The 26759-nt window shown below is 43.7% G+C and overlaps 2 protein-coding genes across 3 annotated transcripts in view; one reads left to right on the top strand and one right to left on the bottom strand.

Moving 5' to 3' along the window:
- Positions 1-8695, bottom strand: part of NCKAP1L (NCK associated protein 1 like) — an 84376-nt gene extending 75681 nt beyond the window's left edge. The window contains exons 1-3 of one of the 2 annotated variants that reach the window (XM_084836520.1): positions 8348-8695; positions 4947-5057; positions 1661-1753 (exon numbers count right to left, since the gene is read on the bottom strand). In XM_084836520.1, coding sequence (XP_084692646.1) covers positions 1661-1753; positions 4947-5057; positions 8348-8449 — 306 coding nt within the window. In that variant the 5' untranslated portion in view covers positions 8450-8695. The remainder of the gene's footprint in view (positions 1-1660; positions 1754-4946; positions 5058-8347) is intronic. The other variant, XM_084836521.1, reaches the window with a different exon arrangement.
- Positions 8696-10114: 1419 nt separating this feature from the next.
- On the top strand, positions 10115-17561 carry LOC146353482 (gametocyte-specific factor 1-like). The gene is made up of 7 exons (XM_084836522.1): positions 10115-10336; positions 11830-11962; positions 12686-12812; positions 14121-14198; positions 15701-15743; positions 16625-16708; positions 17333-17561. The coding sequence occupies exons 2-6, from the start codon at positions 11870-11872 to the stop codon at positions 16671-16673; spliced, it is 390 nt and encodes a 129-aa protein (XP_084692648.1). The 5' UTR covers positions 10115-10336; positions 11830-11869; the 3' UTR covers positions 16674-16708; positions 17333-17561.
- Positions 17562-26759: the final 9198 nt, after the last annotated feature.

Genomic DNA, 26759 nt, shown 5'->3' on the forward strand with positions numbered 1-26759 from the left:
ACAAAGTCAGGGTATGAGGAAATGAAGTCTCCACCTTACAGTCCTATTGTGCAGGTCACTAAAACTGTGGAAAGCAGGGGTAAAGGTGGATGAAACCTAGGCGTTCCTCTATAGTAAGCAGGAATCTATTCCCTGTCCACAGTGTATGCAGCAAGAAGCAAAAATAGAGCAAGCATTAGGCAAAGAAATCTATGTCTGCTTCTTCATAACAAATAATGGGGGAAGAATCAGCACTTCCAGGGAAAAAGAGCAGTGATAAATATATTTTTTAAAAACCATTTAAAACCAGTGCAGTGGACTGGTTAAAACGTTGGTCATGAATTAGCTCAGCCATTCATTCATTCATTTGTTTGTTTATTGCATTTATATCCCGCCTTTTTTCCTCTTGCAAGGCTGCTTACATTATCCTCCTCCTCTCCATTTTATCCTCACAACAACAACCTTGAGAGGAAGGTTGGGCTGAGAGTCTGTGACAGGCCCAAAATCACCCAGTGAGCTTCCATGGCTGAGTGGGGACTAGAACCCGGATCTCCCGGCTCCCAGTCCAACACTCTAGCCACTACACCATGGTGGCCATGACACTTATTGGGAAATCTTGCATCAGTCACTCTCTTTCAGCCCAATCTACATCACAGGGCTGTTGTGAGGATCAACTGGGGTGGGGGTGGGAATGCAAAAGAGGACAGGTCTTCCGCATTTTTAATAGCTGCGTAAAAGATGGGATTTCCGGGTAAGCTGCACCTGCAGAAATTCCCTCTTCTACACAACTACACAAACTATTACTGCTATCTACATAACTATTAAAGGGGCAGGACCCTTGTTCTCATTTGCATCTGGCTACCCTACCCACACAACACCACGTCGCAAGGGTTCAAGAGTCCTATCTTCTTTTGCATCTGGCGACCTTGCATATACCACCCTGAGCTTCTGGGAGGAAAATGTAATAAATAGATGACAGGGTTAAAAGTTACTGGAAGTGCCCCTCTATAGCTCATGCTCCAGGTATGATTATTTCCTCCAGGATTTCAGTATTGAAAGTTATCCTTGCTGAGGGAAACATTCTTGGGGAAAGAGGGGCTTCAGTGAGGTAAGCCATGGGAGGGGAAGGGTTCAGCTCCTCTTGTCCATGTGCCCCATCTTTTAAAATTAGATCTCTGTTGACCAACTGAGAAATGGCATAATGTTGTTTCTCCACCAAAACCTGTAAGTCTTTGCTCCCATGATTCATTAACATGGGGCTACCACAATTAAGAAGAAGAAGGAGAAGAAGAAGGAGAATTTATATCACACGTTTCCAGAGTAGAGTGTACAAGGCAGCCAACATAAATATATGGATAAAAAATAAGACACAATAGCACAATCCTAGGCAGATTTACTCAGATGACTTACTCCCAGATAAGTGTATTTAGGAATACAGCCTAAAACATATTAAAACAGTGGATAGCTGTGGACCTTCCATTTATTCTGCCCATCTCATGCCCACTTTTTCTATACACCCGTCAGGAAGAGGGCTTCAAAAGAACTTTGAAGCAGGGTGGCATTCAACTGATGCCATCATTCCTGTCAATACAATACAGGGTTGAGAAAAGGAGAGAAGCCTTCCCTGATCAAAACAGTGCAGCTCAACACAACATCATGTCTAAGCCCTGCTAACACTCACCCGGAATTCCATTACATCCACAAAGGTCTGATAATAAGCACTGAGTGCACGGAAGATATCTGCTTTATCTTTGTGTACTGGACCCAAATGTTGCTGTAAAGAAAAGACAGAGAGGCCATGAATAGGTTGGACTGATCAACAGCAGCACTAGATCCATCACAGCTTCATTCTTCTGGGGCACAAAGCAGGGCTTTCTCAGTAGTGGCTCCCTTGCTTGGCAATACACTCCCTAGAGCGATGTTTCTTTTCACCAGCATTTTTAGGAGCTGGGTTTTCTTTTTCTTTTAATTTCAGAAGGCCTTTTTGGAGAAACATATTTATTGAGTTTTATTAGAGCTACATTTTAACAGTTAAAGAAAAAAAACACCCAAATAAATGCACAGAAGAAGCAACCCAGATAAACTGCTTAATCTTAAACTATTGCACTAACTGTAATGGAAGGCTGGCTACTTTTAGGCTGGCTCCCCTTTCCTCTTTCTCTCTTGGAGCATCTCTACACCAATCTAAAATCCTGCATTTAAAACAGGGCTGTCTGCTTCCGTTTTAAATGCAGGATCACAACGGACTCCCTTCACACGCACTTCCTTCCCCCCTTTTCCCCCTTATCTGAGTCTTCCATATGTTTCATTGGTCTAGCTCCTCTTATTGCAGCATTTCCTTTTTCATGGAGGGAACTCAAGCGGAACTCAGGCGCTGTGATTTGATAGCTCATTGAGCATCTCTACACCAGCCTAAAATCCCCCATTTAAAAAGGAGCTTTCCGCTTCTGTTTTAAATGCAGAATCACAACAGACTCCGTTTGCACGCACTTCCTCCCCCCACCCTGCTTTCCCCCCTTATCTGAGTCTTCCATATGTTTCATTATACAGCCACTAGATGGCACTGTGGTCTAGCGCCTCTTATTGTGACTTTTCCTTTTTCACAGGGAACTCAAGCAGGACTCAAGCGCAGTAATTTAATAGCTCATTATCTCTGATCTTTTAAAAAATGGAATAAAGGTCATTTAGTGAGGGAGATGCCCTGGAAGTTGACATCATCTAAAGGGCTTGCAAACCTTCATGAGTAACCAATCTCAATAGCAGGACAAAAGCTCCATGTGAAGAAGCTCTAAGTCACACTACTGCTATTTTCTTTTTGCATCTTTAAATCATTTCACTACCTTTTAAAAAATTGTTCATCAATTTTTATCTTTGGTAAGTATGAAGCTGCACTTCTAAATAGTTACTTGGGAATAACCTCCATTGAACAGAAGTAGGTAATTCCAAGTTAACTTGTTTAGGATGGCTGTTCTATATTGGTTTTATCTGTTGACTGTCATCTTGAATACTTGCCTAGAGAGCCGATTCATTCCTCCATCTAACCATAACATAAAACCCTCTCACCTGGTTATGAAAGCTATCTAGACAAAACAGCACCTTTACAACATATCCCTGGGCATATTTACTCAGAAGTAAGTCCCACTGAGTTCAGTGGGGCTTACTCCTACATACATGGGCATAAGATTGCATCTCTCATTTCTAACACATTTCTAATTCCAGCCTTTCTCAATGGGAAATTGCTTCACACCAGGGATAGGCAACCTTGCGCCCCGATCATTGGCCATGCTGTCTGGGTCTTCTGGGAGTTGTAGTCCAAAACATATGGCAGGCACCAGGTTGCCTATCCCTGGCTTTTCAGCCTAGTGGATCTTCTTTTGGGGCATCCCCACCCCTCACTGAAATCAATAGGGGGAAATTAGCCAAGCCTGCTCCAGGCTGGCTTATCCTAGAGCCTCTCAGGGCAATGGCGGGACTTTGGACCCAGCAGAACCAAATCCACCTGCACCTTGCCCCAGAATGCTAGACATGAATCTACATTGGCAGAGCTTTTCTGCCAGGACAGACATGCCTTGCCTGCCAACACAGAAGCACCCCTGCTCCATCCTAACCCCTCTTGCACAGCTGCCTGAGGGAATTGGGACTGCACTCTAAGACCCTGACTAGTTTTGTAACCTGTTCAAGAAGTTGTGGGTAAGCAGACACAACTGCCTCGCTTATTTGTGAAGCTATTTTTTTATCCAAGAAAGGCTAGAAAGGTTTGAAACATGATGAGAATTAGAGATACGTTTCTGTCTACGCAGCTGGTAACGTTGCCTTTTTTTTCAGGTGCATGCAAACATAGTGCCCGCTTTTTGAAACTCCCTATTGGTACACATTAGACATGCGTCGACCCTTCTGGGTTTTCAGCGCCAGCTTAAAACATACTTGTTCCGACAAGGATTCCCAGAAAAGCAACCTTGAGCTTCACCATGAGGCTAAAATCCTGCATCGTTACGCGGGCTTCTGCTTCCGGATTCTTTGTGGGATTGAGATTGGCTCCTTTACACAGGCTGACATGCTGTTTTTATTTCTTGGCAAGTTCTATATGTTTCATTTTACAGCCACTAGATGGTTCCGCTGTTATAGTGCCATTATGGAAGTACACAGCAAGTAAAGTGCTTCATCACACTTCCTAGAGAAAAATTGTACTTCCCCATGTTTTACAAAGGCAGGATAAAAGTCATAAACCGCAAGAGGGGCCCTGAAGGTTGACAATGATGCGTAAAGGACCCATTAACTTCTCTGAGTAACCGATCTTTATCACATAAAGTATAAGCCCCATGTGGAGAAGCCCCTTGTCTTCAATATACAGTAATTATACATTATTGTATTATGATCTTGTACCATATTGTTTTGTACACTACATAGAAATTTCTTTTAATGTAAGCGATTCGCAAATATTGTGAAATCAATCAATCAATAATAAACTTCCGTGTTCAAAGGCAATGTACCTCTTAATTACCAGATGCTGAAGACAACTAATGATAGATAAATATTACATCTTGCCCTATTTGTAAAGTTCCCAGGGGCATCTGGCTAATTATTGTCACAAAGAATGCCAAGTGCTAGATAGAGCTTAGGACAATTCTAATGTTTCTATGGGCTGGCTGAGTTTTGGAAATTTGTGCAATTTCAAGTATTGGCACAGTTTGGGGAACTGCATGCACAACTTTCATGCTCGATAGCTGTTTTGCACAATGTTTGCATTCACACAAAACCAACAGGGATCGCGAATGCGAGCTCAAATTGAGGAGAGATGACCAGCAAGCTGATGCATGGAGAATCTTGGCTGGCTCAAACATCGCTCATTTGCCCACCCCTATACTTAAGTCAGGAGAACAGCACTGCCAGAAAAAGAGCCTTCCGTTGCTAAGAGCGCTGCATGCACGACTCCCCCCCCCCCCCGTGGTTCTGATTCAGGGTCTCACCGTGCTGGTCCGCATGTCCAAGCTGGGGAACTTCTTGTTGATGTATTTGATGGAGGACTCCATGGTCTTCTCGGTGAGGAAGGCTGGCTTGGCCCGGGGATCCATGCATGTCTGCAAAGACAAAACAGAAGCCATGCTCACTTGTCTTCACATGCACATTCATCGGGTTTCTTGCCCGCTTTTCTCACAGCAATCAGGCCCATCGCAGCACCTGGGCGATGTCTTTCCTCGGTTATAAATGACAATGAGAAACACACAGAAATGCAGGTGAACCTGACAGTCTCCCAGGACATCTGGTTTGTGACCTCACTATACTTAAGCAAAAGATGTTTAGGGAGCATATAGAGTGAGGCGTCAGAGTTTATTGAAAGATTTGGCTAGGCCACCACAACAGTAGTCGTTACCCCCATGTGATGTTATGCAGGCTGAACGCCAGCCACCCTGCCAAGCTAAGGTAGGCTTGATGTTGTCAACCCCTATGACATCAAGAGACGGAATCTTGTTAAATTCAGTTGACTGATTCATCTTTGCTCTCAGGATATGCTCCCTTATCATTTAATCTCCCCTTGTATAATATATTTCCCCCCTCCCTCCAGACCATTGTGCGCAGTGCTCAGATGACAGGAGGGGAATGGGGAGGCATCCCCTTACTTTTTGTGACAACCCCCTTAGTTACTGTTTTTGGAAGGGGAGAGGCAGGGATCATGATTTAACTAAAATTGGGGGGGGCAGGAGTTGGGGCTTGTGGGTTATGTAATCATCATGGCGATCACTTGTGACCGAGTAAGATTGTCTTCCAAAGATAGAGTCTATATAGATAACTCTTTAAAAGGATTAGACAGATTCATAGAAGATAGGTCAATCAACACATTAATCTCTAGCAGTGGGTCTGCAGGTGGCTGTAAAGGCCAATTCTGGATCTACAGCGCCTCCCACAGTGAGGACATAGGTTTCCAGGTGGATGTAATACTTCATTCGTATAGCTCTTCCAAGTGATCAATGTGCTTCATGTTCATTTTCTAGTTGCAATCCTTACAACAATGCTGTAAGTTGAGTCAATGTTATAATATTGTAGATATTACATTATATAACAATATTATAATAATGAAGGCCCCCAAACCCTTCCCCCACATAATCCAAGCACTGCATGTGTGTACAGAATATCCAACATCCTAACTGTCCACTTCATGCATCAGTTCTGCATCTATAGTCCCAGTTGTCTTCCTAAACCTTCTACCTCATCCTCCTGTTGTGCTCAGTTTCACCAGTTGCACTGGATCTTATTTTCAGCTACTACTGGCTGTGATCCAGTTGTTCCAAAAGTTCCTCCAATGCACTCATCACTTCCACTTTCAGTTAACAACCTATGATCATCCATGGTTTGTTGTTAATTCTGGGCTGTTTAACCACTAAACAACCCAGAGTGTCTGGATTTAGACATCACACTAACAACCTATGAATGGGGTGACTATAGGTTAACTGAAAGCAGAAGTGACAACCACACCAGAGGCAGTGTGCTCACTCCTGCTAGATTTTAGCAATTAACTCACAATGGCTGTTACATGGGAGTCTCTGTGTCATTAGGCAGCAGATTCACAAAAGTGGAAAATTAGCCTTTTTATTGGGCCAAAATAAAATTGGAGAAAGTGAATGCAAGCTGTTTTTCAAAAACGGTACGCCTAACAAATAGTTCTATGTAGCTCATTTGTTGTTGTTCCCCAGCACACAAGGCACTTCAACCAGAAGCTCTCTCCTTCTGCCTCCACAAAAAAAGAAGTCTTGTTGCTTGTCTGTTAAGGCCAACCACTCACCTCAGACCACCTTATCCTACCCCTGTGGGTGAATTGCCCATTCAGAGGACCATCCACAGCAATTAAAGGAATAACATTCTCTTGCCAAATCCCAAACTCTTAACAAGTGGCACTGTAAGGTACAACCAGAATGACAGACCCATCCACAGGAATCAGTCAGCAATCTCACAACACTGTTAATCTACTTGTGTATGCTTCTAAAGAAAATTCCCGATTGCACATGCTCACACGCCCACACACTGCCATTTTGAGCACACCCCACTGCCATTTTGAGCAATGTGAAATGCAACCATTGTGCCAGATGGTGCTTGAAGCCATCTGCAAAGGTTGTTATTACTACCAAAATGAATGCGAAGGCCTCATAGAGTGGAAAAGAAGGGGTAAGAGGGTACCGATTAAAGTTTTGTTTTAAAGCCAGATCTTTAAATGATCAGATCTGCTGTTGCCACTGTGAAAGAGGAAGTCTCAGAGAGTCCTCAGCCAACACCTTCACACAACGGGAACAGGAAACAGCTGCTTGTTTGTGGTGGCTCTGTGTTTGCCAACATGGCTTAAATGGCTTCAAAGTTTCAGTCAGTGGCATTTTTGTTTCCTTCCCCCGAGGCCTTCTTCAGCCACCAGATGAAGAGATGCCAAGAATAGGGTGGCTCAGTATAATGTATTGGACTGAATATTCTGAAGAGTTTGCCTTGAATTGAGATACCCAAGTTCAAATCCCCATTCAGCCATGAACATCATGGATGACTTCGGGCCGGTTTCTCTCTCTCATTCAGCCTAACCTACCTCATAGGGTTGTTGTGAATATGAAATGGGAAAATCTCATGTCAGCTTCTATGAGTTCCTTAGAGGAAAGGTGGAATACAAGTGTAGCAGATTTGTGGCAGCTACCTCATTATCTTCTGCCTCTTTAATATTTCTTTAGTACTTACAATCAGCAAGCTAGGAGCTGTAGAGGTCATAGATGGGGAATGGTCCCTGCCCATACAGTGGACAATATGTATTAGATGGACAAGACCAAGAAAGGTTGAGGGACAGATAGGAGACTGACAAAGAGAGATGATTACAATGCACTCAGGCATAGTCCGGGTCGCAGTGGAGATATAGGCATTAAAGGTGGCTCAGGAAAGGCTGTGTGCTAAAAGTAAGGCTTGAAGAAGGACTTGAGCGACAGGAGGGTAGTGGCTGGATAAGCACCCCTAAGTGTGATGTGGGCCTCCTCCTTTAAGGAGGTACAAACACTTGCTAGAGGAGCCAATAACTCCTCCTCAGCTCTCACAACCCAATTTTTCGGGGGTGCGAATAGCTTTCACCATCTCACAACCAGGCTCAAACCAGGAGTTCTGCCTACTAGTCTACTGAAGAGCACCACCACCACTTCAAACCATGAATAGTAACCAGAAGTTCTGATCTCTAGCTCCCCACACCCTTGACCCAAACAATGATCCCTCCCCTTTTGCCTCAAGCCAGGGGTAGAGCAGTTCAGAGAAGTTCCCCCATCTTCTACCCCACCAGACCCCATAACTTCCTTCTCAGGGAAGGGCGTTTCCCTGGAGAACATGAAGACCTGTGATGGGTCACATCAGCTCCTACCTTCCTGATATTGTACATGCGAACGAGGACACCTTTGCCCCTCTCATTAAGGATCGTCAGCTTCTCCGCAAACTTGTGCTGGTACACAGAGGGCAGAGACATCTCCCTGCAAAATCGGCAGGGCCCCTTTGCTCTTCGCTTGAAGCAAGACCCCAAAGCAGGGGTGGGGGCAATACAAGGGGAAAATTAAAAATGGCAAGAGTTCTGAGCACCATGCAACAGCCACTCCCGGCAACACGATGAGCTGCACAACTTCTGCGTCGCTACTTTCTCATTTGGCCTCCAGCTTCGCTCAAGCTTCACTCCAACACTTCCCCCTTGAGCAGTGGTGAACACAGCTTCCCTTCTGGGGCTGGGACTTCCTGTGGCTGGGTGCTTAACATGCACAGCAGTTCCATCGCAAAGCTTCTACAGATCATGCTAATTTTGGTCTGCTGCAGGAAACCTCTTCTTTCCAGACAGTTACTTTGCCGCTTCTGCCTAACCACAGCTATTATACTGTTAGGACTGCCACCCTTCCTCCTAGGTTCCTGTACCTTTGGAAAGCTGCATGACAGGCAGAAATCCCACTAGTGAAGCTGTAATGTATGCATTTGTTTGTTTATTGATTATATTTCTATACCACCCAATAGCCAAAGCTCTCTGGGTAGTTCACAAAAATTAAAACCCTTAAATGCAGCGTGATAAAACATAATATAAAACCTTTAAAAGTATAAAAGAGAATAAAGCCAGAGTAAGAACCAGCAGCAGGGGAAAACATAAAAATACAAAAACACACGTTTAAAACGTAACTGAAGAACTCAAATGCCTCAGAAAAGAGAAAGGTCTTCACCTGGCACCGAAACAACCACAATATTGGTGCCAGGCAGGCCCCTTTGGGGAGTGCATTCCACAACCAGGGTGTCAACACCAAAAAGGCCCTCTCCTTAGTAGTCGCCCACCTCACCTTATTTGGTGGGGGCACCCAGAGGAGGGTCTTTGAAGATAATCTTAGGGTACGGGACAGGTATATATGGGAGGAGATGATCCTTCAGGTAACCTGGCCTCAAGCCGCTTAGGGCTTTAAAAGTTAATACCAGCACTTTGAACTGGGCCCAGAAACAGACTGGAAAAGCCCATGCAGATCAGAGAGCACTGGCATAATATAATCATATTGACCAGTCCACCTTAACAAGCTCACTGCTGCATTTTGGGCCAGTAGAACATAAGTCTACATAGAATCTTACTAAAAACAAACAAACCCTGTTCTCGGCTGCTGGGTTTCCCCCGCCCCTTTTCCTTTAAAAAAGGAAAAACAGGATGCGTGCTCTAGTTATGTAGACAGATATGCTCATTCGCTAACAATAACAAAACAATAAGCCATTTATCACCCATGATATCATAAGCATTAACCAATATTAATTAATTAATTAATTACATTTCTGTACACCCAATATCCAAAGCTCTCTGGGCAATTCACAAAATTTATAACCCTAAAATACGACATGATACAACATAATAGGCTCTGGGACACTCAAGCAACTATATTCCGCATGGCACTATGAACTAGCAGCTCGGAGGGCGGAGAAATGAAATCACAAAGCCTTTGGATTCCCCACAAGCAGCCAGACAGGGCTGCCCACTTAACTAGGCTAAATAATCTGATTATCTAAAAAGGCCCTAAGTGTATGCTAAGAATGCAAATCACAGCATATAAATTCCTCCTGTGTCTTAAGAGGAGAGATAATGACTGCCCAAATAGCTCCTTTCATCTGTTTGTTTTTTCAGTCTCATCTCACCATGACTTCAATATCCAGGTAACTTGTTGCAATGATGTCACAAAGCCACCACCCCATTGGCTGGACCTACAGTTAAACTGCTAGGCAAGACAAAACCTGAATCGTTTTGAATTCAGCTGTTTGGATGCAGCTCTCTTGATTGGATTGGATTAAGATCCTGTATAAAGATCCTGAAAGACTGTGTATCTTGAGTAGGCCAGTCACAAGCAAGGTAGGTGTTTCATTTTATTGCTAGTTAATCTAGTGGGCGGAGTATAAAAGACTCAGTTATGCACACTTGAGTTGTAAGCAAAGGTACCTTTTATCATTTTAAAATAAAGCTTTCAGTCTAGTGAGTGGTAAATTGTGAAACATATATGTATGGTAAGATTTCGTTTTTGCTTTAATTATAGTAGTCTATGTTGGGATTATGAGGGAGCCAAGAGAGTTTAAAACAATCATAACAAAGTTAAAGTAATTTCTTTTTGTGGCTTATTTTTAAGCAGTGATGGTAGAATTTCTGCTGATCTTGGAATGCGGGGGGCGGGGATTGGTATTCTTTTTCTAACTGAGCTTGTGTGGCTTTAATGACTGCATAATAAGCAGAAAACAACTAGTTTTATAGTTCCATCAACTATTCCAGCCTCCAAGACTCCATTCCAGTTTCCCCAGCCCTTGTGAGGGTCATACTCCTCTGCTTTCAACAGCCACACAAGTTCAGTAGTTCACACTATATCTCTCCATATCTTCACTGTGAATATCCATCTGTCTTCACTCCCACTTCCTGAGTTATATAGCACATCAGGTTTCAACTGGTGCATTACACCAGTGTGCAACCATAGCATTCTCTTGTCTCTCTTTGAAATAATGATAAAGGAAAGGCTTGGCTCAACAGGACAGGTGTAAAACCAAACCATGGTTTGACATTTCGTCAGAATCAGGCCAGCTATAGAACATCAGATTGCGGTTTGCCACTTAATCAGAGCATGCAAGGAGAGAAGGAAGCAAGTGTCAGCATGGGGCTGTTCATGTATTGCCATCCCCTGGCTTGGTATTTGTCTCATCTAACCAGAGAAGCAGAAAGACTTGCGTAGTTAGAAAAAAGGGCAAGTAGGCCCAAATATAGCGGGTAGAGGGTCTGAAAAACTTGGATATCACTGGTGTAGAAATCGAGCATGAAACTTGCCTGGCTTATTGGGCCCACAGAGAACATACATGGCATGCTGAAGTCTACTATAGCAGGCTTATGGTGAGCAACATGGATTTGAGCATATAATGAATCTATGGCAGATGGGAACTGAATCCAGTTTTTCTAAAACCAAGTCTTTATCTTTATTGAATGCCACACTGCCACCACAATGAGGTGGGTCACAGCCTGCTGAATAGGATGGTTAAGGAAAAGAGTGGTGGTGGTAGGTTGACCTTTTGGCCCACTTCAGATATGCGTCTTATGTCCCTTAGGGTGCCATCCTATGCAAGTTTAGACAGAAAAAACTGGCTGGGGCATGCTGGGAGTTGTAGGCCTTCTTTCTGTCTAAACTTGCTTAGGATTGTGCCTTTAAGCTCTCTATCCCCTGGCAGCTGTCCAGCCTTGCCAGGCACACCAACAACTCACTATCAGAGCAAGTATTGTCTTGGACCAGGCAAGTATCACACTGAGCAGGTGTATCTGTTTACATGTGCCTTGGTGCTTAATAACTTGTTGTTCTGAAATGGATTTCTTAGGAGTGCAGTATTCTACTGGCCTTCCCACCAACATTATTTCATGGATCCTGAACGGCTCATCCAATGCCCCTATGACAAGAACCATCAAATCAGAGCCTGCAGGTTTCCTTATCACTTGGTGAAGTGCAGGCAGGTAAGAAGAAAATAAAAATGGGCACTGGCAAGGACACTGCAAATGACTTCTGTTCTTGCTATGGCCTTGTAGGAATGGCTCAAGTGATGTGGTGTACGAATCTCCACAAAAGAAGTGGTCACAGCTTGCCACCTCATGCCTTGCTTCTTTTCAAAAGAGGGCAGAGTGAGTTCAGATCTCTTAATATCTGTGACATGTTGAACATCCATATGAACTTGTAAGATGCAAACGAAGTTGCAAGACAATGCTATTTGAGCTAGTCATCTGAACCCATCTGCAATCTCCTGCATTAGTGTAAATGTATTGCTGCCACCGAGAATTTCAGTAATTTGAACACCATAAGTCTTGTGACTGCAGTGAAATGTCACGTGTTCTATCTGGATAACATGCCCAATTAACCTTCACCTGTGTGCAGCAAACCAGGACTATAGATTCTATACATCTAGAGAAAAGTAGTCCTACAAATAAAGAATGAGTCTGAGGCTCCAATAGTATATCCCTGTTCCCCAGAGCCACCATTGTTTTCCTAGAAGAGGCCTCCCTAACTGGCCACTCCCGAGGCCCTACTTTTTACTTGAGAGGACTCCTCCAAGTGAGGAATGAATCCTCTTTGCTATGGCTTGTATTTCAGATACACACAGACCTCCACCAGTATCCCTATGTGATGATAAGCTGGAGAGGGCAATGCTCTGCTAACTTCTGGCTTTCCTCCCACAACCCCAGAACAACCAAAAGATCGCCAAGGAACTTGTAACGTGCCCCTACAATGCACGTCACAGAGTTCCCAAGAGGGAGCTCAACTTGCACATTACAACTTGCGAGGATAAAGTTTCTCCGGAGGTATACAGGGGTAAGAGGATGTGTTGTTGTTTTTTTAAAACTTATCTGCCTGCCAGCTAGAGCAGGGGTGGGCAGACTTTAAGCTTGTCGGATCTACATAGCTTTTCACTAGGACTCTGCAGTCCACCAACTGGAGCCAGGTGCAAAATAAAGTCTCTGGCAAGGGAGCATAGAATTCTGGGACAAGGTGCCTCTGAGCAAATGTTCAGCCCAGGAATTCATCAGAAACGGAGCACTCTCTTAAAATCCTTTCACACACAATTCTATTCCCATTTCTCCCTGGGCTTTCTTGATTTCAGCAGCCTAAATTTAGGAGGAAAATAAGGCTTTTTGTTGCTCTTATTAAACCACTGCAAGTTGGCAACCTTTGCTAATCTACTGCAAGTCATCTGGAGATCTACCAGTAGATCCCGATCTACATTCAGCCCACCCCTGACCTAGAGCATGTGCTCTGTGTGTGTGTGATATATTTCATGATGTTGGCATAACAAAATTTATATAAGGACTGTAGTGGCTAGGACGCTTCATCTGTAGCAATGCTCCAAATATTCTTACTGGAGAAATATACTGTTTCCAGTACATGCTGGATGCCCAGTTGGCTGGACAGCTGGATCAGAAGGGAAGTAATCAACTGATTAATACTGAGTAGGGACCCTGTAACCAGCAGCATTCCACAAAGAGGAAAAAAAAGGGGTGACTTATTAGAGTGGGCTTTATTGTCTTGGAGTGTGACACTATGTAAAATGGGATTAAAATTCAAACCTAACCAATTTACCAATCAGTCAGGAAGAGAAGTGAGATGACAAGAATTGTAGGTAAGGGCCTAGGTATTGTGTGGCAAACCAAACAATAGACTGCTCATTAACAAAGGTAATGAGTTCATTAAGTTCATAATCAAAATGCAAACTTGCTTGTCTTGCATAGTTTTGTACATGCCGTAAAATTGAACTTTCCTTGGAACATAATCTGGATTATGTTGTTGTACTTGTTGAAGTGTGAAGTAAGCACACAGTCCTGAACTAGGATTGCTACTGGGGTGTTCAGGAAAAGGGTGGCATTGTTGTCCTTGGGAAGAAGACTGGACACCCCTAGTGTGGTTGATCATCTAACGTAAGGACCAAACTCGGCATGATTGATCTTCCAACATCTTTTTTTCCCCTGTACTTAAAAAAATGAGTGGAGTGGAGTGGGTGGGAACTAGATTGAATAGAACACATATCTATGTGAGTATGATCAAACTGGGAACAGTCATGTCTAACTAACTTCCACGACCAAGGTGCCTAGAGCTTTTTCCTTCAACTTTTGCTTCTGCTTGCAGTGGCCACCAGCCCACAGCACAAAAGCAAAGAGGTGACAACCCAGCAATGTCCCCCTCCAGAGGAAGACTGGGAGGCCGGTGAGTTTTAACTTCCAGAACACCCACCCTGTATGTGTAAACACACGGAGTTGCAAACACACTAACCTGGTCTGCACGTAATGACAGCCCACGGGTTGTTGGGATGAACGCGAGAGAGAGAGCCTGTGCTGCCCCTCGTGCGCCTGCCGCTTCTGCTTTTCGGCTGGTTCGTAGGTTGTCAAATGTGATGTGCACACCCAGAACACTTGGCTGTTTAAGGGCTAAACAACCCAGCAGTTAACCCTGCAACAAACCATGGATAAACCACTGGGTAGTTTAGCCCCGAAACAACTGAGCGCTCTGGGTTTGCATGGCACACTCAACAAAAGCGGATGTGGCCGGCCCACTATAATTGAATTTGAATGTGCTTGGCTGATTACAGCAAACCTTTATCTGGAACAGGGCTGGGCAACTTGTAGCCCTCTCAATGTGGTTGGACTGCAATTCTCCACAATCCCTCACCATTGACTATGCTGTGTGGAAGAAAATTCCAACAGCCATTAATGAGACCAGTGCTTGCACTGGCCCTGCATTTCACTAACCTTGCATGCAGCAAAGTGAAAGTAAACAAAGAATGCAGACTGAGAGTCTGGGTAAAAAACAGTGTCAAGGTGAAGGGACAATATTTGTGCCCCAGCTTCAATGCCACCTGAAAAGCCAGATCAAATCAGAACAGTAAGAACTGCTTATCACACTGGCAACTAGGCTTATTGCTTTGCTATGTAGCAGTTACAAACCAATCAGAAGTATTATACAACTTGCCCCACCTCTGTAATGTTCTGTCTTCAATCACTGTTAGCCAGAGTTGTGCCTTGTCATTCATTGTATAAAAGCATTGTTTGAAATGTAAACAACGAGAACCTTCTTACAAGAATTTTGTAGGAATCTCTGCAGACCTATGCTTTATTTTCTGTCTTGTGTTTTCTTTGAATAAAGATGTGAATGCTCAGAATAAGCTGTGAAGTTTTCTTTGACAGCTGGCTAGGGCTGCTGGGAACTGCAGTCCAATAATGTCTGGAGGGCCACAAGGTCCCCTATCCTTTATTTAGAACCTTCCCAGCATGCTTATTTACCTCCATCTTGAAGACACCAACTCAACAACATTATAAGGGACTGGCTGTCTTGAGCAGAATTAGCATGCATATGAAGTGCCCGACTGAATGAGATCAAGGCGTCTAGCATTCTGTTTCCCAGAGTGGCTAGCTAAATGCTTAGTGGGGGGATGAAGGCAGTGGCCCTCCCCAACAGACACTCCAAAGAGCACTAGAAAAACTAGCTGCCTGCAGTGTCACTTAAACTACTGAGACTGACCTCAAAGAAAAGCAAACTGGAGTCTGAGTAATCCTATCCAGTGTGAGTGAATATGGGGAGGGAGGATACTGCCTTGGCAGTAGTTTGGACAACAACTTCCCTTTCAGTCCAATGATAAGGACCTGAGAATGGGCTTCTAAGTATGTGATTGTGCAAACTTACTATCTTCTTCTTCACTACTCTTTTCTAAGATGCTGATGAGTCTCCTGCTCCTCCTTTTGTTTTTGGCAGCAGGTAAGTCTAGTTCTTTTGAAGCCCCTTGAAATGCAAACTGCAATGAAAACCTAGCTAGCAAATCCCATGGGTTCAAATGCTGGCAGAGCCAAGGTGCTTGTAAAAGAGGAGCGTATGCTCCTCCCTGGCAGTACTGGCCTTTGTAATATTGTTTTAAAAACACTTATCCTGCCTCTCTCTACACTGGCATGGACTCCTGTTTTTAAAATAGGTTTCTTTTAATCACTGACTTTGCATCTACTATGTATACAAAAGCCACAGTTCTAGGCCCTAGGACCTATTTAGAAATTAACTGGGTAACTTGGGTAGTGTAAGCTGGTACAGAACACAAGGCTCCTAAAGTAGGAGCAATATGTAGCCACAGAGAACCACATCAGTGGTTATCTTTTTAAATACAGACCTCTACAAACAGGAGCATTTTCACACTAGCCCTTTTTCTCTGGAGTTGCCGCCCTTTGATTACTTGCTCTTTACAAAAAATCCAGGTGACTAATTAGCTGCATTCCAGTATTCTATGTTGTCCTCTGTTTTCTCCAGCTTGAATTTGTGACAACTTTTTTTTCTTTTTGCAATAAAATGTAATTGGACGTGCTGGTGCTGCAGTGTGGACAGGTAAAGCATTTAAGGCCTTTGGGGGGCTATAATGTGTTTAATCAAACATTTCCTGCTGCTTGCAGGAGAAACCTAGTACTATGAACTTGGCAAGAATGGGTGCTGATGCATCATTGGTTGGAGGACTGCTTCCGCTATTTGTCCTTGACCAGACCCACTTGGTTTTCTTAATACCAGCTTGAAGAGAACACCTCTCTGAAGACACAAGAGCTGACTTTAAGCTTTGTTTCTAACAGATAATGCGCTTATTTTTCTTTTCTTGCATATAGCGACCCTAGTCAAGGAGCTAGAATCCAGATCTCCCTCTTTCAAAAGTGATTTACAATAGAAGTATTGAATATGTACAGTAGGAGGTAGGTGAAACTTTGAGGAGACTAAATCCTGGAATTTTAAACCTGCTTTCATTGGGGGAAAGATGGAATAACTGGGCTACTTAATGAGGACTACTAACCTTGCATGCAGTTTCTTCTGGAGGCCAATTTTCTCATATATAAGCTACACTTTCCCCAAATAAGGTGTAGCACTGCCCTATGACATGCGTTGCAAAACATGAGCATAGAATGTGTGTGTGGCCTGTTTTCCCACCTGTATGGGAATAATTACAGCACAAAGTGGCTGTGAAAGCTACTTCATTGCGGGGGGAGCGTCCTTAAAGGTGTTTTCTTTGTGACTTCTACAACAGCTCCTTAATTTAGTGCTCTGGCAGCAACAAATAAGGGCCATCCATATTTTGAACTGAACAGGGACTTAAGAGCCATTGATGCCCACTCATGTGTCCTTTATGATCAGGGGCTATGCGGGGGGCACACTTGGTCTCTGAGCTGCCAGCTGAAAAGCCCTTCCCTAGCTTAGCATCTCTCATTCAAACACAGTTATAGCACTACTCCTCCCCTCCCTTGCATCTGGTGTATACTACACTAGTTTGAGGCCAGATTAAATATGTTTGGTACGACTCTGTGTTTATTTTTCCCCTTCAGGATCGCTCCCCCAAACTCGACAGCATTGGGGAACACTACTGCAAGAGGGTTTGGGAATTATTACAGGCCATCCTGGTAGGGGAGCAAAAAACTCAGTTCTAAATACTATTGCAGGACCTCCAAGGACAAGAAGCAATTAAGACTAAGGTTTTTAACTGATGAAGACAAATCTTTTTAAGCGACTTAACCTTTTAAATACAACTCACTTTGTAAAATAAAATTTTGCTGTAAAAAAAACCCTCCTGTTTTTTGCCTGCAATTTTTATTATACCTTTTTAAAATCCTGCCACTCCTTCAAAGGAGCTCAGGGTAGCAAGCATCCCCCATTCTCCCCCATTTTTGTCCTCCCAATAAGTTTGTGAGAGGTTAGACTGAGAGGGAGTGACTGGCCCAAGGTCATCTAGTGAGCTTTAAGGCTGATGGGGGACTTCAACTTGTCTCTCCCTGGTCCTAGTCCAGCACTCTAACCTCTACCCCACAGTGGTGCTCACTTGTTTCCTGGGAAGGTGTTCAGTGGCGTAACACTAGGGTCTCCAGTGTGGTGCCAGTGGGCACCAATGTGCCCGTGGACACCTCTGTCTTTAAATAAAATAAGACTTTATTTTTATTTATTTATTTATTTATTTATTGCATTTATACCCCGCCTTTCTCCCTCTCGCAAGGAACTCAAGGCGGCTTACATTCTCCTCCTCAGCAGCAATAAAAAAAAATTTTTTTTTTTATTTTTAAAATATTTTTTATATATAATAAAACTAGGAAGCTGGCATGCTGCAAAGCGAAGTGTCAGTCTGCAGCTCCATCTTGATTTCTGGGAATGCCTCTCAGAGCCATGACTCTGAGCCTCAACAATTGGCCATCTGTGAAATTAGTACTGGAGCAGAAAACTGAACTCAAAAGAGTGGTTTTGTGTTTTGGCACTCAAGACATCACCTCTGGCTTTAACTTAGGTTTTGGGGCAAGTTACTTTTCTTTTAGTCCCAGCAGTATGACTTCTGAGAAAGGGGTATTTTGTGACCAGCCACACCCACCATGGCAACCTTTCTGTGAATGGGCAAGCCCCTCATGACAGCCATCTTGTGAGAATGTCTGCAGCACTCAGCATTCCAACTGTGTCTACTGACTTGAATGGGTTTGAGGAAGCCTGTAAAATAAGTAGTTGCTGAGCATCATAATGTGATTTCTTATTAGTAGTCTTGCTAGGAACATCTCTGGCCTTCCTTATACCAAATTGGTCACAACTTTGAAATGTACAGCCCTGTACTGGGAGAGAAGTGACATTCTCTGACTTGGCAAGAAGCCCAAAAGAGACAAGGCGCAATCCCAACAGTAGCAAGCAGTACAGCCCCATAAGAATGCTTTTAAGATGTGCAAAATCTGAGGTGCCTTGAGCTGGACAGGATTAGTCCTGCACCCGTGTATGTGGAAGGGGACAGACTTATGTTAAAAGTTGTAGTTAACTAATGGTTTAAGTACTTGGTAACTAGCAAGTCATGTTGTTATGACTGGCTGGATATGCACAGAGAGAGAACTTGCATACTGCAGGAACCCTGGATGGTGCAGTTCATTTTCTGCTCATAACAAAGCTGGGAAAAATTCTAAGATGCCATTTGACAGACACCACTCTCATATGTGGCGAGAAAAAGGATCTGTATGAAATTATATATTTGTGGGTGGCATAAAAGCATCCCAGCAAACCTCCCTCCCAATACTTGACTTCCCACAAACTGCACTGAACCTTCATAAGTGTGGGGCACCTCCCAATGGCCACTAAAAATTGGGTGGCAAGTTGTCTGATTATCTGCAACCTCCTCTAGTGTAAAATTAGAATCCCATCGCTTACTGTTGACAAAAAAATGTAGGCAGCCATGTTGATCATTATTGGGGGTGGGGGGTGGCAGCTGAGATAAATCCCAACAGGAGCACAGCACAATAGCATAGCATTTTCACTTGTTGCAGTGGTGCTGCTATGGCTAGACCTCTCCTGGGGGGTGTCTCCATGAGTGATTTACTGCATGTTTGCTGCATTTGGAGGTCGTTCAGGGCACATGGCATCGTGACCATCCCACAGCCACCCCGGAGTTTTGCACTTAAAAACCAGTTTTTCTAAGACTTTTAGTCTGACTGTTTTCCTTAATTCGACTTGTCTGTGCTGCTGTTGCGGCGTGCACCAACCCTCTGCATTTACTCTGGCATGATAACCCGCCCAGAGGTGTGTCTTTCACCTGGCTGTGACCTCACTGACCCCAGTCAAGGGGTGTTTTCCCCGCCTGTGTTTCCCTGACGTTTCTGCCATTTTGCATATTGAACAGGAGTAGCTATACCCATATTGCACTATAGCGCTACAGTACCAACACGAAATAGTGCATTTGAATGGGAGTAGGTATACCTGCTGTTGCGCTACTGCGGTTTTAGAGGGACAGTAATAAAAACATGGGGGGGTAATCGGGCGTAGGTTGCAGAGGCAGGCACTAACACACACTGGCCAGAGAAAGCAGATAGGGCAGAACAAGGCAAGAGTGGGAGGGAGGGAACAGGCTCTCTAGGTGATGATGTGGATGAGACTCCACCCGGTGGCACCCAAACAATTTGCGATAAACTGCCGTGTGACCTGCCGAGAGCCCCAGGGTAGCTTTGGGATAATCAGGCTTTTAAGCCCCATGTGTCCCCAGATGGAGTAGATTCGACTCCAGCAAAGTGGAGAGCGAACTAAACCCGTCACTGTGGAGATCTCCCCCCAGGGCCCCACAGCCCAGGATGGGTCCAAATGGCCAAGAAGAGAGAGGCAAGTAATAGGGCAACGGCAAACAGGCTTAGTGGCAAACCTGGGCTGACGTGTGCACCGGGGCTGAGGTTGCTCACCAACTTCTTTATTTAGTCAGCAGGTGGCCTGCTGGGCGTGTACATGGTCACAGATGCTCATTTTATTATTTTTATTTTTTAAATGTATTGTCCTTTTCTACAACAAAATGGTGGGTATTCCCAAGTCTTCCCATGTGTTTAGAATCAGGGCAGCAGAAGCAAACTGCCTTCTATTCCTGTAGTCAAAATGGTGCTGAAATTTAAGTGAGTTTAAAATGCAATAATGCACATGCTCAAAGTATTTCTTCTTTTAATCAGAGGTGGCAAACAATTTTGTTGTTTCTGCTCTAACGTGTGTGTGGGGGAAGAGATCAATGTTAGCTGAGTGCTTCACAATTGAAGTAACACATCTGGATGTCTAAAGAGGGGCCGCCGTGAAATCGTTAGGGCCAGGGTCCAAAGTAACCACAATTGCTTGATGGTGGACATTTCCCATCATTCCCTCCCCAAGGCATCATCATGCCTTGCTGCCACTGCAAAGAACCGGGAACTGCACACAGACTGTCCAACTGCTTGAGTGAAGAGATACCCCCACCCAGGGACCAACACAACTGGTGCTACCTGGCCCTGACTGCAAGGCAGCACACACATGTGCTGTTCTCCCTGTGGTCTCCATAGAACCTTTGTAGAGCAGCAGTTGGGACAGACACAGCAACATCCATGGACTGAGGGGTAAACATTTTCCATCATCCCACCCACTCCATACCTTCATAAGCCACCACTGCTGTTCAAAATGCATCTTCTGTTTATTATGTATTCTCACATATTGTCAGCCACCTTGGAGGCCTGTTGTCAAGCAGAAAGGCAGGGTATACATATTTTGAATAATTACTGTATGAGGATCTGCTAAAAGGTCACAAGGTAATGAGCAAGGTTTCATATTCACCAGAAACTCTTCTTCAGACTTAATTTGGACTTAATTTCTAATGGGGAGGGGGAGCAGCATGCAGGGGAGATGCCTCCAGAGGGTGGAGCTTTGAGGCCCTATCCCCAGAAGAATCCAAGGAGGCTCCGTGAGCTGGATAGAGAACTTCTGTGAGCCAGAGGTTCCCCTCCCATGGTCTAACCTAATTATGTCTGAATAATGCCTCCATGTTTATCCATCTTGAGACTATTGGAAACAAACGGAAGGCTTGAACTTTCATCAGGCCCAACCACCGATGTATTTTCTCCCTACACATGCATGCAAGTACACCCACACCATTTTCTCGCTTATCTCCAGCCTGAGGAAGATTTTAGGTGACCTTGAAAGCTTGCTCACTACTTTGTAACCTTTTAGCTGGTCCTAATAATGTTATTTTGCTACTGTTGCTGTTTCCATTTTTCACATCAAACCCGTTTGTTTATTGACATCACAGTTTCATTTCAAAGTAGTCACTATAAAGACTCACAGTTATGAAAAACCGTACCACCTCTGGCAGCCTAATCCTAGATGCCTTTCTACTTGAAACGCTCTACCATTTCCTATCCGAGACTGCCTGGGTCTTGTTCCAGTCCTTGGCCATTTTAGAGTTTAGAAAATGGACAGAAAGATTAATTGAGCTTGCCCAACCTCAAGACAACACTCCCACCATGTGGCAGAGGAAACTGCTTGCCACTGATTAATCAAATGTGAGTGGTCATATCTAATTCGAGGCAACTCTCTCTAACTTAATAGACTTTTGTTTAAATGTGCCTTGTCTTATAAAGCCCTCCTGCCTCCCGTCAGGCATTTGCATTTTTGAATTACGTTAGCAGCGGCTCTCTGCAAGAGAGATTGAGCGTTCTTAAAACCATTGATGTGGAAAAAGAGGAAAATTACTGCATGCAGGCTGAAGCCCCCCTGTAATTTTATTTTGACATAAGCCTGTCAAGGTTTCCTCTCCCCTGCTTCAGGTTTTATTGAATTGCAACACAAGTCTCAGGGAAAGTGCACCACAGCAAGATAGCAATTCGCTTTTCAAGGCCCGTCTTTTCTTTTTTGTTCAGGGGATTTATCTTGTTCTCAAGGATGGCAACCTTGAGAAGGTCAACACAAAAATGGCTCAAAAGCAGAAGTATTTCCACTTTTCTGTAGGTCTGTTAATTGCAAAACAAGTGCCTCATTTTCATCTTTCTCTCTTTTCCTTCCCATGTGAATAAAGCCAAGCTAAGGTTGTGGGTTTATTCAGATAGGTTCAAACATTATATACCTTCAGTGGTCACAGCACTTTGGGAAAGCTGAGGTATATGGTCAACCATTGGGGTGGGGGGTTACCCCTCTTTGTTTCATTGGAAATTGCCATTCTGTCACTTTCATGGAATTATTTTCTCTGTTCATGTTGCCTGATGGAGGCTGGGGTAGTGGACAGAGCTGTATTTAAGCCTGTGTCTAAATTCCAGCAGAGTCATAGATGCACTAGTTAGAGCTTTGCAAGCCACTCTTCTCAGCCTCAGTATCAAATGTGCAAATTTGGTATAACAGTGGCCTGTCCCATATAAAGTTGCCATCCAGTGATCGGCACCATGCCTTTAAGTCTTCTGATACAACAGGAGACAAGGCAACTCACCTGCTGTGCAGCATAACCTGGAGACCTTCTAGCTACCACAGGTGCAAAAGAGAACAGACAACAAGGCCAGGGAGCAAATGGGTAGGAGCAGGTGTGGTTGCTTTGCATTCCTTAGCATCCAGGAATTTCAAGGGCATTTCTACACCAGCCTAAAATCCTGAATTTAAAATGGGACTTTCTGCTTCTGTTTTAAATGCAGGATCACTGTTTAGATGGGCTTCCTTCCCCCCGCCCCTCCCTGAGTCTTCCATTATCTTTCACAGATCTTGCTCCTCTTCTTGCCCCTTTCCCTCTTTTCACAGAGGAAACTGAAGCAGAACACAAAGGGGGGGGGTAATTTGATAGCTCATTATCTGCGATCTATTTAAAAACGGTACAAAAGGCATTTAGTGCAGGAGGGTCACAGCGTCATGTAAAGAGCCCGCAAACTTCCGTGAAGGAGCAATCTCACAGGATAAAAGCTCCGTGTGAAGGAGACCAAAGTCATACTGCAGCTTTCCAGATGCATCTGGGCAATCCTATAAATATATATATACATATACACACATGCACGGAAAGAAAGATGCAGTGAGGACAAAACTACTCTATGCATGTTAAACAGCATTTTATTTGATAATAAAGAGGCAACTATCCATGATCATTACAGCAAACATTGGCAAAGTAACAGACAGTCTTAATCTAATTCATCTCTTAATGCAACCCACTCAACTGAAACTTGCCCAGGGGCTGGTCCTATTCGCCTCAGGCAAATGGCTAATCACAATCCTGGTGTAAATGTTTTCAGCTAGCTTTATTTTTAACGTTCCTTAGACTTTGCTATATCTGCTCTTTATGCGTGAAGGAGAGGGTGATAAATCCCAAGGTGAGAAAATGACATAATTACATGAGTGCAATCCAGGCTTGTACAGTTCCTTATGACCTGTTTTGTGTGAAGACTGAGGGCTCCCACACCCCTAGCTTAGAGGCTGCAGGGCAAGTGGAAGATGACAGTTTTGAATTTTCCCCCATGTTAAAAAAAATAAATGAAACCAAAATAAAAACTTGCTAGAAAAAACACACACCCCTGCATAGCAGAAAGTGGGCTGAACTATTTATTTATTTAATTTCTATACCGCCCAATAGCCGAAGCTCTCTGGGCGGTTCAAGCTCTCTAAACTAGAACTTTTCTCATTAATTTTTTTCTTACAGGGAACACTTTATCTGGAGAAACATTCAAAAATGGCATCCCTTACTTGCAGTCTGAAGTGCACAGCCCATTCCACCACTTCATTTTGCTACATGTGTAGACAAGGCCTCAGACTGAACTGTCACACGAGAAGTCCCTGGTTTATTTTCTCACAACTACCATTAATTCAGTAAGTAGCCTTAGGCAAGCCAGTATTCTCTCCACCTGCTACCTGCAATATGACCATGGTAATACTGACCTAACATACAGGGTTACAGGAATAATCACTCAGAATTTAATAGAGAGTCTTGTGGGACCTTAAAGACTAACAAATGGCATAACCTTTTGTGGGCTATAGCCCACTTCATCAGATGGATGGAGTATTTGTTAGTCTTTAAGGTGCCACAAGGTTCTTTGTTGTTGCATTGGACTAACAGAGGTCACTCTCTGGAAATTGTTAGAAAATAATGTATGTGAAGCACTTTGGCTATTCTAGAGTGATATATAAACAAAACAAAAACTTGCAAGAAAAAACACACACCCCTGCATAGCAGACAGTGGGCTGAACTAAGGAATGTAACAGCTTTCAAAGATTATGCCCATCATGTGGTATTCCAGCCTTCATGTAGGAGTGTACTGTATTATTTAAAACAGCCCTTTGTTAGTAATAATTTGAGAAATTTTCCCATGGGTTATATTGGCTGCTGATCCTGTTCTTCTGCACCAATAGCGTGTGGTTTGGTTCATTTGCTTGAATTAGAACTGTCTGGGCCAGTACCGGTGCAAGCCCTCTCGTCACGCAAGGCGGAAGAGCACACATGTGCCTCCACCGCTGTTGCATGCCCCCCCGCCATTGTTGTTCATTTATTTCGAACATTTTTATCCTGCCTTTCCACTGAGAGTACTCAAAGTGCCTAACAGAAAACAAATAAGAATGGACTGCCAAGCAGTTAACACAAGCATGTTCCACATCAAACTCCTGGTGGAGTTCATTCCATTGAAAAAGCATTGTGTCTGAAGTGATGTGGCTTACTCACGCCTGCAGCGTTGCATCGCTTGATGCATATGTTCAAGTGACAGACCACATGTGTTTCATTTCAATTTTTCCTCTCCTGATCCCAGCCCAAATCTTCAAACCCAGCAGTTAACCCAACAACAAACCATGGATTAACCAGTGGGTTTACCCCCTAAACAACCAAGTGGTCCGGGTTGACAAGTCACGCTCACAACCTCCAATCGGGCCAATTGGAAGTTGTTTACAGAAAGCAGAAGCAGTGTGCATCCCGGCAAATCGTGGGTTAAATAACCCACAATTTGCTGGCATGACATGCAAACTGGGTCACTGTGAAGAAAAAAAGAAAAAGACAAAAGACTCTAATAATGAAGGGGAAGAGGAAGAACAATGGTCAGTAGAAGGGCAGACTGAGATTTCTGTCATCAAAGCATTGGTGCAAAAATGTAAACCTCAATAATAACAATAATAATTCCTGATATCTCTCTTTAAGATCCAACGGGTCCTCCAGGTGCCTAACATCCATACCAGAATATACATAAAACATGTACAAAATACCCAATAAATAATTACTATAAAACTACAAGAAGCATTGCTAATAACCTTAAGAAGCATTGCTAATAACAAGGCAGCAGGAGACAATGGTATCCCAGCTGAACTGTTTAAAATCTTGCAAGATGATGCTGTCAAGGTGATGCATGCCATATGCCAGCAAATTTGGAAAACACAAGAATGGCCACCAGATTGGAAAAAATCAACTTATATCCCCATACCAAAAAAGGGAAACACTAAAGAATGTTCAAACTATTGAACAGTGGCACTTATTTCACATGCCAGTAAGGTAACGCTCAAGATCTTGCAAGGTAGACTCCAGCAATTCATGGAACGAGAATTGCCAGATGTACAAGCTGGGTTTTGAAAAGGCAGAGGAACTAGAGACCAAATTGCCAATATCTGCTGGATAATGGAGAAAGCCAGGGAGTTTCAGAAAAACATCTATTTCTGTTTTATTGACTATTCTAAAGCCTTTGACTGTGTGGATCATAACAAATTGTGGCAAATTCTTGGTGGTATGGGGATACCAAGTCATCTTGCCTGCCTCCTGAGGAATCTGTATAACGACCAAGTAGCAATGGTAAGAACAGAACACGGAACAACAGGCTGGTTTAAGATTGGGAAAGGAGTATGGCAGGGTTGTATACTCTCACCCTACCTATTCAACCTGCACGCAGAACGTATCATGCGACGTGCTGGACTTGATGAATCCAAGGCTGGAGTTAAAATCACTGGAAGAATTATTAACAATCTCAGATATGCAGATGATACCACTTTGATGGCTGAAAGCAAGGAGGAGCTGAGGAACCTCATGACGAAGGTGAAAGAAGAAAGTGTAAAAGCTGGGTTGCAGTTAAATCTCAAAAAAAAACAAGGTTATGGCAACCAGCTTGATTGATAACTGGCAAACAGAGGGAGAAAATGTGGAGGCAGTGACAGACTTTGTCTTTCTAGGCGCAAAGATTACTGCAGACGCTGACTGCAGCCAGGAAATCAGAAGACGTTTACTTCTTGGGAGGAGAGCAATGACAAATCTTGATAAAACAGTTAAGAGCAGAGACATCACACTGACAACAAAGGTCCGCATAGTTAAAGCAATGGTATTCCCCGAAGTAATCTATGGCTGAGAGAGCTGGACCATAAGGAAGGCTGAGCAAAGGAAGATAGATGCTTTTGAACTGTGGTGCTGGAAGAAAATTCTGAGAGTGCCTTGGACTGCAAGAAGATCAAACCAGTCCATACTCCAGGAAATAAAGCCAGACTGCTCACTTGAGGGAATGATATTAAAGGCAAAACTGAAGTACTTTG

The sequence above is a fragment of the Heloderma suspectum genome, chromosome 2, assembly GCF_057233095.1.
Source record: "Heloderma suspectum isolate Gila_16-S chromosome 2, 16-S_ref, whole genome shotgun sequence".
In the NCBI taxonomy this organism is placed as follows: domain Eukaryota; kingdom Metazoa; phylum Chordata; class Lepidosauria; order Squamata; family Helodermatidae; genus Heloderma; species Heloderma suspectum.

Excerpts from the sequence above, each read along its gene's own strand:
- LOC146353482 (XM_084836522.1), top strand. The coding sequence starts at position 11,870 with ATGGATCCTGAACGGCTCATCCAATGCCCCTATGACAAGAACCATCAA. Across the intron at positions 11,963-12,685 it reads ACTTGGTGAAGTGCAGGCAG|AACAACCAAAAGATCGCCAA; the intron begins GTAAGAAGAAAA and ends CCACAACCCCAG. Across the intron at positions 12,813-14,120 it reads TTCTCCGGAGGTATACAGGG|TGGCCACCAGCCCACAGCAC; the intron begins GTAAGAGGATGT and ends TTCTGCTTGCAG.